Source organism: Otolemur garnettii, unplaced genomic scaffold (assembly GCF_000181295.1).
Source record: "Otolemur garnettii isolate 467f Iridium unplaced genomic scaffold, OtoGar3 scaffold00261, whole genome shotgun sequence".
In the NCBI taxonomy this organism is placed as follows: Eukaryota; Metazoa; Chordata; class Mammalia; order Primates; family Galagidae; genus Otolemur; species Otolemur garnettii.
In genome coordinates, this window is record NW_003852656.1 from 167,894 (window position 1) to 181,300 (window position 13,407).

General features: G+C 46.3%; 1 protein-coding gene across 1 annotated transcript in view; it reads right to left on the reverse strand.

Annotated features, from left to right (window-relative positions):
* Positions 1-11,134: 11,134 nt before the first annotated feature.
* The window catches only part of LMAN2 (lectin, mannose binding 2), a 21,073-nt gene continuing 18,800 nt past the window's right edge, over positions 11,135-13,407 (reverse strand). The window contains exons 7-8 of the mRNA XM_003802813.3: positions 12,719-12,838; positions 11,135-11,824 (exon numbers count right to left, since the gene is read on the reverse strand). Coding sequence (XP_003802861.1) covers positions 11,664-11,824; positions 12,719-12,838 — 281 coding nt within the window. The 3' untranslated portion in view covers positions 11,135-11,663. The remainder of the gene's footprint in view (positions 11,825-12,718; positions 12,839-13,407) is intronic.

Sequence of the window (13,407 nt, forward strand, 5' to 3'; positions counted from 1 at the left end):
CGGCATCAGTTTCTCAAAAAGATTTTTTTTTTGACACAGAGTCTCACTTTGTCACCCTTGATAGACTCCTGTGGCATCACAGTTCAAAGCAACCTCAGACTCCTGGGGTCAGGTGATTCTCTTGCCTCAGCCTCCCGAGTAGCTAGGACTATAGGTGCCCATCACAACCCACCTATTTTTTTTAGAGACAGAGTCTCACTTTTGCTCAGGCTGTTCTTAAACTCATGAGCTCAAGCAATCCACCCGCCTCAGCCCCCCAGAGTGCTAGGTTTACAGGTGTGAGCCACTATACCTGGCCTCAAAAAGATTTATTTAAAGATGATGAGGAGTGACTACCTTCCTAGTGCCATGGGACAAGTTTATTCCCTTTGATCAGGCAAGTGCTGGGATCAACTATGTCATTTATATGAAAGTATCTAGGTGTCTGGGATGTTGTATGGTCCAAGACAGGGGCTCAAAACCCCACCTCCCCTTTTCCTGCTGAGCTTTGCTGAGTCAAAACTTTCAGTCTGTTGCATGCAGCAGTGGGAGAGGGCCCTGCCTGAATGCCTCCTCACATCCATAGACTATTCAGCAGTCAGTAAGGCATTATCTTAAAGGGATCCTGGCACCCTGAAAATGTTGCTCAGGTTCTATCTTCCCTGCTATTAGTCCACATACTACTGTCATGATTTGTCCCCAGAATTAGTGGGATATAGGAGGTTCCATCTCTGAAGACCAGTGGCTCAATATTTAGTGAAAAGAGGGAAAGGAAAGAACACCTGACTCTAGCTCTCTCTAATCCCCCAAGGATGTGGTCCAATTCATGGACAGTGTGGCAGCCCCACCCAGAGAAAGGTGTGATTATCAAGCGTTCATATCTCTCAGGAATGAAGGTTTGGGTGATACCACCAGGTAAGCCACCAAGACCTGGGCCTGCCAAACAGGCAGTGGGAGAGCTGAAGGCAAGAGGAATTTAGAATGGATACTAGCAGAGGGGAGGTTGAGAACCACTCCTGGCTCTGAGACAGCAATGGAGACTGTGGTTTTTTTCACTCACCTTCCTATTCTCTTGACTGAGCCTTTCCCAGAACAGCACTGTATCTGGGTAATCTTGATTCCTCATCTTCCTTCTCTCCTTCCACACATCTGACTGGCATCAAGATCTGAAGATTCAACTAGAGAGGGGATAGTCTTCTCTTTCTGATGCAAAATTTGGGGGGGCTGCCATTGTACTTTCATCTCCACTTGTTTGACATCTGTGGCACCCAGCAATTTATTCTGAATTCAGTGTAAAGCATATTAATTATTGGATTCTCCAACCTCAATTTTTATTTGTTTTTTTGTTTGTTTGTTTGTTTTGGAGACAGAGTCTCAAGCTATCACCCTGGGTATAGTGCCCTAGCATCACAGCTCACTTCAACCTCTAACTCTTAGGCTTACATGATTCTCTTGCCTCAGCCTCCCAAGTAGCTGGGACTAAAGGCGCCCGCCACAATGCCTGGGTATTTTTGTTGTTGTTGTAGTTGTCATTGTTACTTAGCTGGCCAAGGCCAGGTTCAAACCCTTGGTGCATGTGGCTGGTGCCGTAACCACTGACCACTGTGCTACGTGTGGTGAGCCCAACCTCAATTTTTAAAGAAGTTTAAATTTTTTTTTTGAGACAGAGCTTCAAGCTGTCGCTCTGGGTACAGCGTTGTGGCATTGCAGCTCACAGCAACCTCCAACTCCTGAGCTCAAGCGATTCTCCTACCTCCGCCTCCCAGGTAGTTGGGACTACAGGTGTCCGCCACAACGCCCAGCGATTTTTTGGTTGCAGCTGTCATTATTTGTCAGGCCGGGGCTGGATCTGAGCCCACCAGCTCAGGAGTATGTGGCTGGCGCCTTAGCTGCTTGAGCCACAGGTGCTGAGCCAGAAGTTTAAAATTTTACATACTTTTTTTCTATAAAGCTTTTGTTCATTTTCTTTGTTAGATGCTTTTTTTTTTTTTGAGACAGAGTCTCATTTTGTCACCCTCAGTAGAGTGAGTACCATGGCATAATAATTCACAGCAACCTCAAACTCTTGGGCTTAAGTGATCCTCTTGCCTCAGCTTCCCAAGTAGCTGGGACTACAGGTACTCACCACAATGCCCTGCTAGTTTTTCTACTTTTAGTAGAGACGGGGTCTCACTCTAGCTCAGGCTGGTCTCGAAATCCTGAGCTCAGGCAATCCACCCATCTTGGCCTCCCAGAGTGCTGGGATTATAGGCATGGTCCACCATGCCCAGCCTCCAAAAATAATTTTTAAAACTTTCTGGACAGAGGCCAGGCATGGTGACTCAAACCTGTAATCCTAGAGCTCTGGGAGGCCAAGGCGGGTGGATTGCTTAAGCTCACAGGTTTGAGACCAGCCTGAGTGAGACCCCCATCTCTAACAAAAGCTGGGCATTGTGGCAGGCACCTGCAGTCCCAGCTACTAGAGAAGCTAAGGCAAGAGCATTGCTTGAGCCCGAGAGTTTGAGATTGCTGTGAGCTATGTGATGCCATGGCATGTTGCCAAGGGTGACAAAGTGAGACTCTGTCTCAAAAATAAAAAACCTCTCTAGAAAGAAAAAGAATTTACCTGCAAAGGAATTACTATCAGATGATATCAGATTTCTAGTTGGCAACACTAAACACAACTACATTTGACCCTTGAAGAACACAGGCACTGACTCCCAATGCAGTTGAAGATCCATGCATAACGTTTGACTACCCAAAAGCTAAACTACTAATAGCCTATTGTTGACTGGAAGCCTTACCAATAACATAAGCAGTTGGTTAAGACAGAAATAAACTAGTACCTGCATATATTTGTGCGTTTGTCACATAACTAATATTTTCTTAATTTTTTTCAATATTTCTGGTATACATGGTTTATCTGTGAGTTTTTTCAAATTGTCACAAATCTCAAAAAAGTATTTATTTTAAAAATCTATGTATCTGGATTCCCTCCTTCACTCCCCTCAAAAATAAATATATTAAAAAAAAATAAAAATCTATGTATCCACCTGCACAGGTCAAATGTATGTTGTTCAAGGTCAACCATACAAGATGTTTTCAGACACAAAGGAGTTCAAGATGATTAATTACTACCCTTGACTTAGTCTGTTTTCTGTTGGTTATGACAGAATACCAGAAACTAGGTAATTTACGAAGATTTATTTCTAGGCTAGGTGCAGTGGCTCACCGGTAATCCCAGCACTTGGGAGGCCGAGGCAGTTGGACTGCCTACGCTCACAGGTTCGAAACCAGCCTGAGCCAGAGCAAGACCCCGTCTCTAAAAATAGCTAGGCAGTGTAGTGGGTGCCTGTAATCCCAGCTACTTGGGAGGCTAAGGCAAGAGGACCACTTGAACCCAAGAGTTTGAAGTTGCTGTGAACTAAGACACCACAGCACTCTACCGAGAGTAATCAAGTGAGACTCTGTTTCAAAAAAAAAAAGATTTATTTCTTACAGTTCTGGAGGCTGGGAAGTCCAGACCGAGGGGTGGAAGCTGGCAGGGGCCTTCTTGCTAGTGGGGACTCTACAGAGTCCCAAGGCAGTGCAAGACATCCCACAGTGGGGGCTGAGTGTGCTCAGGCCTCTCTTCCTCTTCTTACAAAGCTACCAGTCCTCCTCCCATGACAACCCATTAATCCATTACCCCATTAATCCACCAGTCTGTGAATGGATTAATCCTTGAGGGCAGAGATACAAAAGACTGAATACTGCCACTTGCAGGATAAGGTTTCAACATGAGTTTTGGAGGGGACATTCAAGTCACATAGCAACCTCAAAACCATCTCTAAGAGAATTTCTAAATCATATATACCACAACACCAAAAAATGCAAAAGGAAGGCATAAGATACAAGAATTAGAGAGTAAAGAGACCAGGAAAGTGTGTAATTAAATGCATATTTTAAAAAAATGAACAGCAATTTGGAACCAAAACCCCAAATAACTTCTGTTGATTTCCTGTTTTATCTGTAAACTAAAAATAAAATCCTAAATCCCGCAACCAACTGAACAGACCTCCTCTTAGCCAAGGGGACCCCAGAAAAACCTTAAAAACAGCTCCCACCATGCGATGTCCTACAGTGCCTTGAGACTCTGCAATCCTGGCCATGACAAGACAGGAGGTCAGGGATGGGAGGTCAGACATGCCTTATACCCTCTCCCTTTTTTGCTTTAGACACAGCAACTAAACCAGCATTAATTTAAAATAAAGATCATAAGATTGATAGAAAGAGCAAGTCATAGTGGCTCAGGCCTATAATCCTAGCACTCTAGGAGGCTGAGGTAGGTGAATTACCTGAGCTCAGGAGTTTGAGACCAGCCTGAGCAAATGTGAGACCTTGTCACTACTAAAAATAGAAAATTAGAAAAAAAAAAATAGAAAATTAGCTGGGTGGGCGGCACCTGTGGCTCAAAAGGGTAGGGCACCGGCCCCATGTGCTGGAGGTGGCGCTTTCAAACCCAGTCCCGGCCAAAAAAGAAAAAAGAAAAAGAAAATTAGCTGGACACTGTAGTGGGCACCTGTAGTCCCAGCTACTTGGAAAGCTGAGGCAAGAGGATCGCTTGAGCCCAAGAGTTTGAGGTTGCTGTGAGCTATGATGCCATGGCATTCAACCCCAGGGCAACAGAGTGAGATTCTGTTTCAAAAAAAAAAAGGACCCATAAAATAGATCCTTCCTGACAATAAGATACCAAATAATAAATAGGACCTAAGGTCATGCCAGGCAAAGGTTAAGTCATACACCCCTACACTTAAAGAATAAACTATCTTCTAATTGCTGTACAGGCTTTTCTGCCTTTCTAGTAGCTAAATAATCACTACTCTCAAGATAAGCAATATTGAAACTTCAGCTCACCAGCTGTAAGACACTGACTGACTCCCTGTTCCACAGGCACGACTACAGTTTTGACTGGACAAGAGACTAATTTCAGTAACTTTCTCTAGATAAGAGACCAAGTGACCATGGACCATTTCTAGCTGGTTTACAGAGGCTGGGTATTGAGTGCCTTTGTGTCCCTGACCTACGTGTCCAGGACTTGTCAATGGCAAGGGGAAGGGCCTAATTGTAATATATTTAATGTTAAGTCTCCACTCCAAAGTGAACATGTGTGTCATGTAACCTCATGAATACTCTTCCTATAATCTGTTGAATAGGTATGCTTGGCCAACACTTTCAGCTTAAATTCGTTTTACCCCTCCTTCCTTTGAAAGCTGGAGGCTACACTTCCCAGACTCTTTAACTTTATAGTTACCTCTTTAACTTTAAAATTTTAAAAGTCACCTCTTTAACTTTATAAATTGTGGATTTTTTTTCAATTTTGTTTTTGTAGAGATAGGGTCTCACCTGTTGCCTAGGCTGGTCTCAAACTCCTGGCCTCAAGTGATCCTCCTGCTTCAGCTTCCCAAGTAGCTGGGATTACATACATGATCCAGGTCCAGGATTCCAGATGTTTGGAGATTTCTGACAAGCAGTGCTGCCAAGGAGATCTGCTGTGACGATGAGGAGATGCCACTTCCTGACATGTGACCCAAAGTCACCCAACCTATTATGTATCATCATCCTCACCACCTGACTTCATGCAAGTCAATCCCAGGTTTGCCTAGTTCCCTCCTAACACCTTCCCTCTCTATAAGATCTGGCCCTTCATAAATGTGACTGACTTGGCATGTTTCTCTTCAATTTACATGTTTTTTTTTTTTTTTTTACTTGCTTGAGCCTCAAGCTGTCAGTACAATGCCTGGCATCACAGCTCACAGCAACCTCCAACTCCTGGGCTCAAGTGATTCTTTTCGATTCCTCGACCTCCGAAGTAGCTGGGACTACAGGCGCCTACCACATGCCTGGCCATTTTTTGGTTGTAGCTGTCGTTGTTTCGACCCCACCAGCTCTAGTATATGTGGCTGGCGCCTTAGTGGCTTGAGCTACAGGCACCGAGCCTCAATTTACTAACTTAACCATGTAATGCTTCTACACAACCAATTTTCTGATCACAGTTTTCTCCTTGTATGAGTTAGGATGAGGCTCAACTCTGAGTGAAAGCCAACCTGAAACAATGCACACCAGTGGCCAAATCCCTCCCAGGTGAACACCATCCACAGCAGTAGGCCAGGGACCTTGGTGCTCCACACTCTAGAGGGCTGTGTCCTGGGTAGCCTGCTGCCTGCTGGTTCCACACACATTGTCTCTAAGCCTCAGGCCCCTTCTCTGTACTCCATGATGCACCTGAAACTCTGCAAGCTACATTTCCTGGGCTCCTTTGTTCTGCCACTGGGAGGTACTAGATGAAGATTGGAAAGGGGAGGGAGAAGGGCCTTACTTCCTTTTTCCCAGGGCCGGCAGCCACCAGTTGGCTCCAGCTTCTTCAGAACTTCCAACAGCATAAGCCCTACCCTCAGAGGCGCCCCCTTGACAGCTGAACAGTGGTGGTATAGCTCCCTCTCCACCAGGCCACACCATTGCTGGGATTGTGCCTACTTTATAAGTCCAAATACCTGCCATGTTCCCCTTCATCTTAGAGATCTGAGCACCAACCATAAGGCATTGCCTCAAGCTCTGGAGTTCTAGTACCATCACTGTTCAACCAATTCCCTACACTAAAACCCCTCTGTTTGAAATAATTAGAGTGGCATGTGTTTTCCAGACTGGATCCTGAATCATAACGTGTCTTCTCTGCCAGACCCTGTACTCCGTGAAGATAGGAACTGTACCTGTGTATCCTTTGCTTAGTGCCTAATTCATAGGCAATTAATGAAGATTTGTAGAACTAATTAGAATTTAGTCCATAGTGAAACTAAAATTGAAAATCGAAGTATTATAAAACTATGGGAAATGCCTTACTGCACATATGCATTATCAATATTGCTGACAAAATCAAGAAATGCCAAATATTGATTGTGAGAGTCTTACAACAAAGATGGCCTTCTGAAATGCAGACATATGTGTTTGGTTTTTTTTTGAGACAGGATTTTCAGTCACCCTAGGGTTGAATGCCATGGCATCATAGCTCACAGTAATCTCAAACTCTTGGGCTCAAGCAATCCTCTTGCCTCAGCCTCCCTAGTAGCAGGAACTACAGGTGCTTGCCACAACACTTAGCTATTTTTAGACATGAGATCTCACTCTAGCTCAGGCTGGTCTCAAACTCCTGAGCTCAGGCAATCTACCCACCTTGGTCTCCCAGAGGTGGGAGGATTACAGGCCTGAGGTACTGCACCCAATCTTAGATTGTACTAATTAATGATTAAAGGAACCCTGGTAACCTTCCAGAACTTTTTTTTTCTTTACTGAGACAGAGTCTCACTTTGTCACCCTTGGTAGAGTGCCATGGCGTACAGCTCAAAGCAATCTTTTTGGGCTCAAACTCTTGGCTCAAGCAATTCTTTTGCCTCAGCCTCCATAGTAGCTGGAACTATAGGTGCCCGACACAACGCCCGACTATTTTTTTTTGTTTGTTTAGCAGGTTCAAACCCACCAGCCCTGGAGCATGTGGCCAGTGACCTAACCACTGAGTTACGGGTACCCAGCCATGCCAGAACCTTTTGACTCTTATTTTTCATGATACATCTACTGCCATTCTGCTATAAGGAGTGATGGTGACACTGTAAGGTTATAATTCTGGTTCTAAAGGTTACATTCACTGGGAAATTAAGTTAAATCTTCCTCAGGATGTAATACATATGAAATACCTATGAAAATGACTGGTTTGAGGATGAACGGGATTTACCTACCATCAGCTGATTTCTGTGCTTCATCGTTCTGCACAAGTTTATCATAAGGTAGAAATAGTAAATCAAGTGGGGAAATAATAATTTAATTAGTAAAAAATTGAGAAAGTATAATGGCTTTATAGAATGGATTAATTATCCCTTCCCTGCCCTTCTCTTTCCTTTTCTTTTTTTTTTTGGAGACAGAGTCTCTGTCACACTGGCTAGAGTGCTATGGTGCTATGGTGTCAGCTTAGCTCACAACTTCAAACTCCTGGGTTCAAGTGTTCCTCCTGCTTCAGCCTTCCTAGTAGCTGGGACTGCAGGCACCTGCCACAACACGTAGCTAATTTTTCTATTTTTAGTAGAGACAGAGTCTCGCTCTTGCTCAGGCTGATCAAGGGATCAGCCTCCTAGAGTGTTAGTGTGCTCAGCCTGGATTAGTTGTTTCTTTAATCTTTTCCTACCTACATACTGGCCTCTCTAATTGCTAGATATATGATCATTTTGCTGTAAGAGAATCTTGGCCAAATACCAGAGGGTGGCCTGTGTCATCAAGAATTTCACCTTGACCCCAAAGGGGCATGGCCTTTGGCCCCAGCTACTGGGAGGTACCTGTTTATCTGGGAGCCTTGGGCTAGCTAGGTAGTAACTGTGCAATTTAGGTTAGAGGCTAACCACACTGGAACAACCAACAATATAATTTAGGGTAGAACTTTGGGTCACAGGCTGTCAGTCAACTTTTAGACTGGGGTCAACCATAGAGGTAACCAATCAATTAATTATCCCTACAGAATGGAACCCACAAACTGAACACCAAAACTCAGATAAGCTTCCCTGGTTGGCAAGACTCTGTATAGTATCATACACTGATGCTGGGAAAACTATTTTTTTTTTTTTTTGAGACAGAGTCCCATTATGTTGCCCTCGGTAGAGTGCTGTAGCATCACAGCTCACAGCAACCTAAAACTCTTAGGCTTAAGTGATTTCCTTGCCTCAGCTTCCCAAGTAGCTGGGACTACAGGCACCTGCCACAACAACCGGCTATTTTTTGTTGCAGTTGTCGTTGTTTAGCTGGCCTGGGCTGGGTTTGAATCTGCCAGCCTCACTGTATGTGCCTGGTTCCATAATCACTGTGCTATGGGCTCTGAGTCAGGAAAAACAATTTGTTTTGTTTCCCTAGGGAGAGGACAATAGAAGTGTTTTCTTTCTTCTTTTTTTTTTTAAAGACAGAATCTCAGTCACTGTGGAGTTGAGTGCTGTGGCATCATAGCTCACAGCTACCTCAAACTCTTGGGCTCAAGCGATCCTCTTGCCTCAGTCTCCTGAGTAGCTGGGACTACAGGTGTCTGTCCAACACCTGGCTATTTTTAGAGATGAGGTCTCACTCTTGCTCAGGCTGGTCTCAAACTCCTAAGCTCGGGGCAATCCACTTGCCTCAGCCTCCCAGAGTGCTAAGATTACAGGCATGAGCCACTGCCCCTATCCTTTTGAAATGCATGTTTTAATATTAATTGTACTGACAGCCTGCTTGGGAGCTCATATAGGAAAAAGCACAAATTTTAAGTGTAGGCTCAGGATTATAGGTGTGAACCACTACACCCAGCCTCAAATCATAAGTCTTGACACCTTCAGGTGCTGGAGCCTGGACACCCATTAGAACAACCCAGGAGCTTTGAAAACTACCCTTCACCTGACTCACTGAACCAGAATGGAGAAGGCAGCAGGCGTTTAGTCCTCCAGGTTACTCTAAAGCAGTAGTTCTCAACCTTCCTAATGCCTCCTAATGCCATGTCCCCTCCATACAGTTCCTCATGTTGTGGTGACCCCCAACCATAAACTTATTTTTGTTGCTACTTCATAACTATAATTTTGCTACTGTTATGAATTATAATGTAAATTCAGGGCTCAGCGCCTGTATGTAGCTTAGCAGCTAGGGCTCCAGCCACATATGCCAGTGCTGGCAGGTTCGAACCCAGCCTGGGACTGCCAAACAACTATAACAAAACAAAATAGCTGGGTGTTGTGGCAGGCACCTGTAGTCCCAGCTACTTGGGAGGCTAAAGCAAGAGAATTGCTTAAGCCCAAGAGTTTGAGGTTGCTGTGAGCTGTGACACCACAGCACTCTATCAAGGGTGACACAATGAGACTCAGTCTCAAAAAAAAAAAGAATTCAGAAAGGCCAAGTTAGAGCCAAAAATTAAAGGGCAAGTATGGTGTATTGAGCATTATGCAATCTATACATGTGCTGAAACTTCAATTGTACCCTATACATTTATATAAATTTTTTAAAGTATGTGGTGAACTGATGACATGGTTATAGCAACCATGGAGAGTTCAGACTCCAGGGCTCAGCTCTGCACATCAACATAGATATGTTGACTGGACACATCCCCACACCTGACCTAAGGGATTTCAGCAACCACGTGGGTGCTGTGGAATGAAAGGAGATAATATGCATCTACCTCTCGGAAGAATAGTGTATGGTAAACATTCAATGTTTGCTACTTTCTCAAGAAAAGAAACTGTTCTGGGAAAAGTATTCAATAAAATATTTCAATAAAGAGGATCATGATTACCCTTAAGGCCTCACACAAACAGGCTCCCCCAGCTGCAAGAAAACACAAGCTCGACCCTCTCCATAGCTGTGCACAATCTCTTGACATCTAACCTGCTGAAAGGGGATTCTCTGCAGACATAGGAAACATCGAGAAGGCCATGGAGGCAGTTACTAATGCATCAGTGAAGAGCTCTGGAGAGTGAGATTTAAGGACTGAAGGGAGAAGTCAATTCTTACTCTCACTTCATGTCCTCATCTCTGTATTTTTTGCAATAAAAATCTATTTGAAAATGTTCCTGCAGCAGAAAAGTAAGGTTTGCTTTTGCTTTTTAACTGTTAGCAAAGTGTGAGTGGGAAGGGGACAATGCAGAGACCTCATTGACTCAGCAAGGAGTCCAAGGAGGGCCAGGACCAGGATTGGAGACACATGTGGCCCTAGGCTGGACAGCCACATGCTCTCCATGGTAGGAGGTCTGGGCAGCCGCAGCAGGCCACAGCCCCTGGGAGGTGGCATAGAAAACATGGAGGCAGTGCCTCCCTTTCAGCTGCTCCTTTCCTCCACTGCCTGTCACCATCTTTGTCCTCCAAGATGCCCCAAAGGGAATGCTACTCATGACCCCAGCCATCTTCCTGACCCAACCTTTGCACATCATCCCAGAGCTCCTTTCTCTAGCACCCACTGCATGGCACCCCCCACCAATCCTCTCACCCAAAGGCCACATCACGGGAGATGTGCATTTCCCCACCTGGGAAACAGGGCGAGCCCAGCGCCTCCTCCCAGGCCTCTGCTGCAGACTAGACAGCTGTGAAGCACCAGCTGCAAGTTATGTGGAGAAAAACAACAGGAAGTCCCTCAGGACAGTCACACAGCTACAATCGGTTATGTCACTTTATTTAGCAAATGGTCACATTCTGGGCCCCACCAAACTGTTCCTCCAGCCTGACTTGAGTGTTTGCCTTGGGAAGCAGCTCAGGCTGAGTAGGAAGCCCAGGTCCCCCAGCTCAGGCCCCATCCACTGCCACACACATCCTACACCACAGAACAAATCACCACTCCATGTCCTCAGGAGCCCATCCCAACGTGGTCCAGGGTCCCTTCAGTGCTCAAGAGCTCTCTGTGGGGGGCCTCAGCCCAGATCCAGGCACAGGCCCCCCATCCTGAAATGCTGGCCCCAGGACAGCCTCTACTCCAGCTGTGGGGACACCAGACCCACAGCCCTGGCCCTGTTGCCCATCTGTCCCTGCTGGGCAAGAAGCAAAATGTACGAAAATACTTTAATCATTTCTTTGAAACAGTTAAGAAATAAGGTCATATTGTTGTTCTTTTACAATCCCAGTAAAAAAAGTTCACATTAGTTCCTGGGCCGTAGGTCAAGTGCTTCCTGGCCAGGCATGTCCATTCAGTAGAAGCGCTTGTTCCGCTCCTGCCGCTTCTGGAACACCACGGCCCCCACCACCGCGCAAACAATGATGCCAAGGAGCGCGCACAGCAGCAGCAGAAACACCCGCCACCCCGTCAGGGGCCCGCTTCGGAAGTTCCCCGTGGGGTCATCCACGTTGTCTGAGGGAGGAGAAAAGGGGAGCTGAAAGGGTGCAGCAGGCGAGGCCAACCCTGGGCTGGGCTCCAAGGACATGAATCTAACAGGACTGCATGATGACATGGTCCTGGCACCAAGAAGACTGCCTCACTGCATACTGTCTGGCCCTAATGTCTCCAGTGCCCAGCCCGCAGCTCTTCGGGAATGCTGGGTATAGCCAAGTCGTCTCCGGAGGCACTCAGCAGCCAGAAACGCTTTGATGGTTTACAAACAACCTGACTCTCACAGAAGCGAGATATCACAGTACACTGGATTCTGGCTTCTCCTAAAAGGCAGAAAGACCTGGGCCCCACATTTAGCACGGAGCCCTGGGGCTGGACCAAGGCGCTCAGGGCCCCCACTCACAGGTGCCACCTTCCTCCCATAGAACATCCACTCTGTGAGGATATAGCAGGGGCTAATTAGTGCATAGGAAAAATTAAGGATGTGGGTCTTGCAGAAACCCGAGTTAAAATCCTGCCTCTTCTCCTGCCTAGCTGAGAGATCCATTCTCAGGCCAACAGCAGGACCTTCCTCCAGGCTCATAGAGGGAAGATGTGGGTGCCTGGCACCCTGGCTTTACTGGCCACTCTCTCTAGCACCAATACAGGAGGAAGCAGACCCCAGGTGCTCATATGTTTGATGATTAGTTGTTCTGTCTTCACGAAAATCACACAACTGAGGTAGCCCCATGGACAGACTCTTTGAAGACATCTTTTCTGCCCCCTTCACTAGCTTGAGAACTCACCAGAGCCTACCTTACTCAAGAGCACAGATCACAACCACAACTGGATGAGGTAAGGACCCCAGAGGCCAACCTCGCCCAGCCACACGCCAGGTCAGCCGGGCCCAGGCAGGGAAGGCCAGCACACACGCACCTTTGGGAGACTTGAGGAAGTTGACACTGGGCTCAATCTTGGTCCAGTCGATGGTGTCTTCATCGGGTGTATGCTCAACCATCAGCTGAAACAGCTTCATGGAGATGATGTCGTGGTTGTCTGTTGGACCAAGAATTAACCTGTCATAATCTAGAGCCAGCCTCAGGACACGTGGTACAATGCCCTTCCAAAAGAGAAGCTGCTGCAGGAACCACAGAAACTGGCTGGGACCAAGAAGAGATCTGCTCCTGCCCAGCCTCCCAGTCCCCTACCCCCTGAGTGGGCAGCATTTCTGGGGTTAGAATACTGCCAGAACTCAGCAGCAAGAAACCTGGGAAGAGACAGAATAAAGACCAGGGGCTTTATAAGCAAAATCATCTGGGTTTAAATCCTGGGTCTGCTGCCCTTTGTGAGGCCCCGTTTCCTCATCTATAAAATGCAGTGACAATCTCTATCTCTCATGGTTATCACAGCAGGTAAGTAAGAACATATACGCAACAGACAATCTCTTGCCAGACGGGGTGTACTTAAAAACAGAAACCTGGGCTTGGCACCTGTGGCTCAAGTGGCTAAGGCACCAGCTATATACAGCTAAGGTGGTGGGTTCGAATCCAGCCCGGGCCCGCCAAACAACAATGATGGCTGCAACCAAAAAATAGCCAGGCATTGTGGCAGGTGCCTGTGGTCCC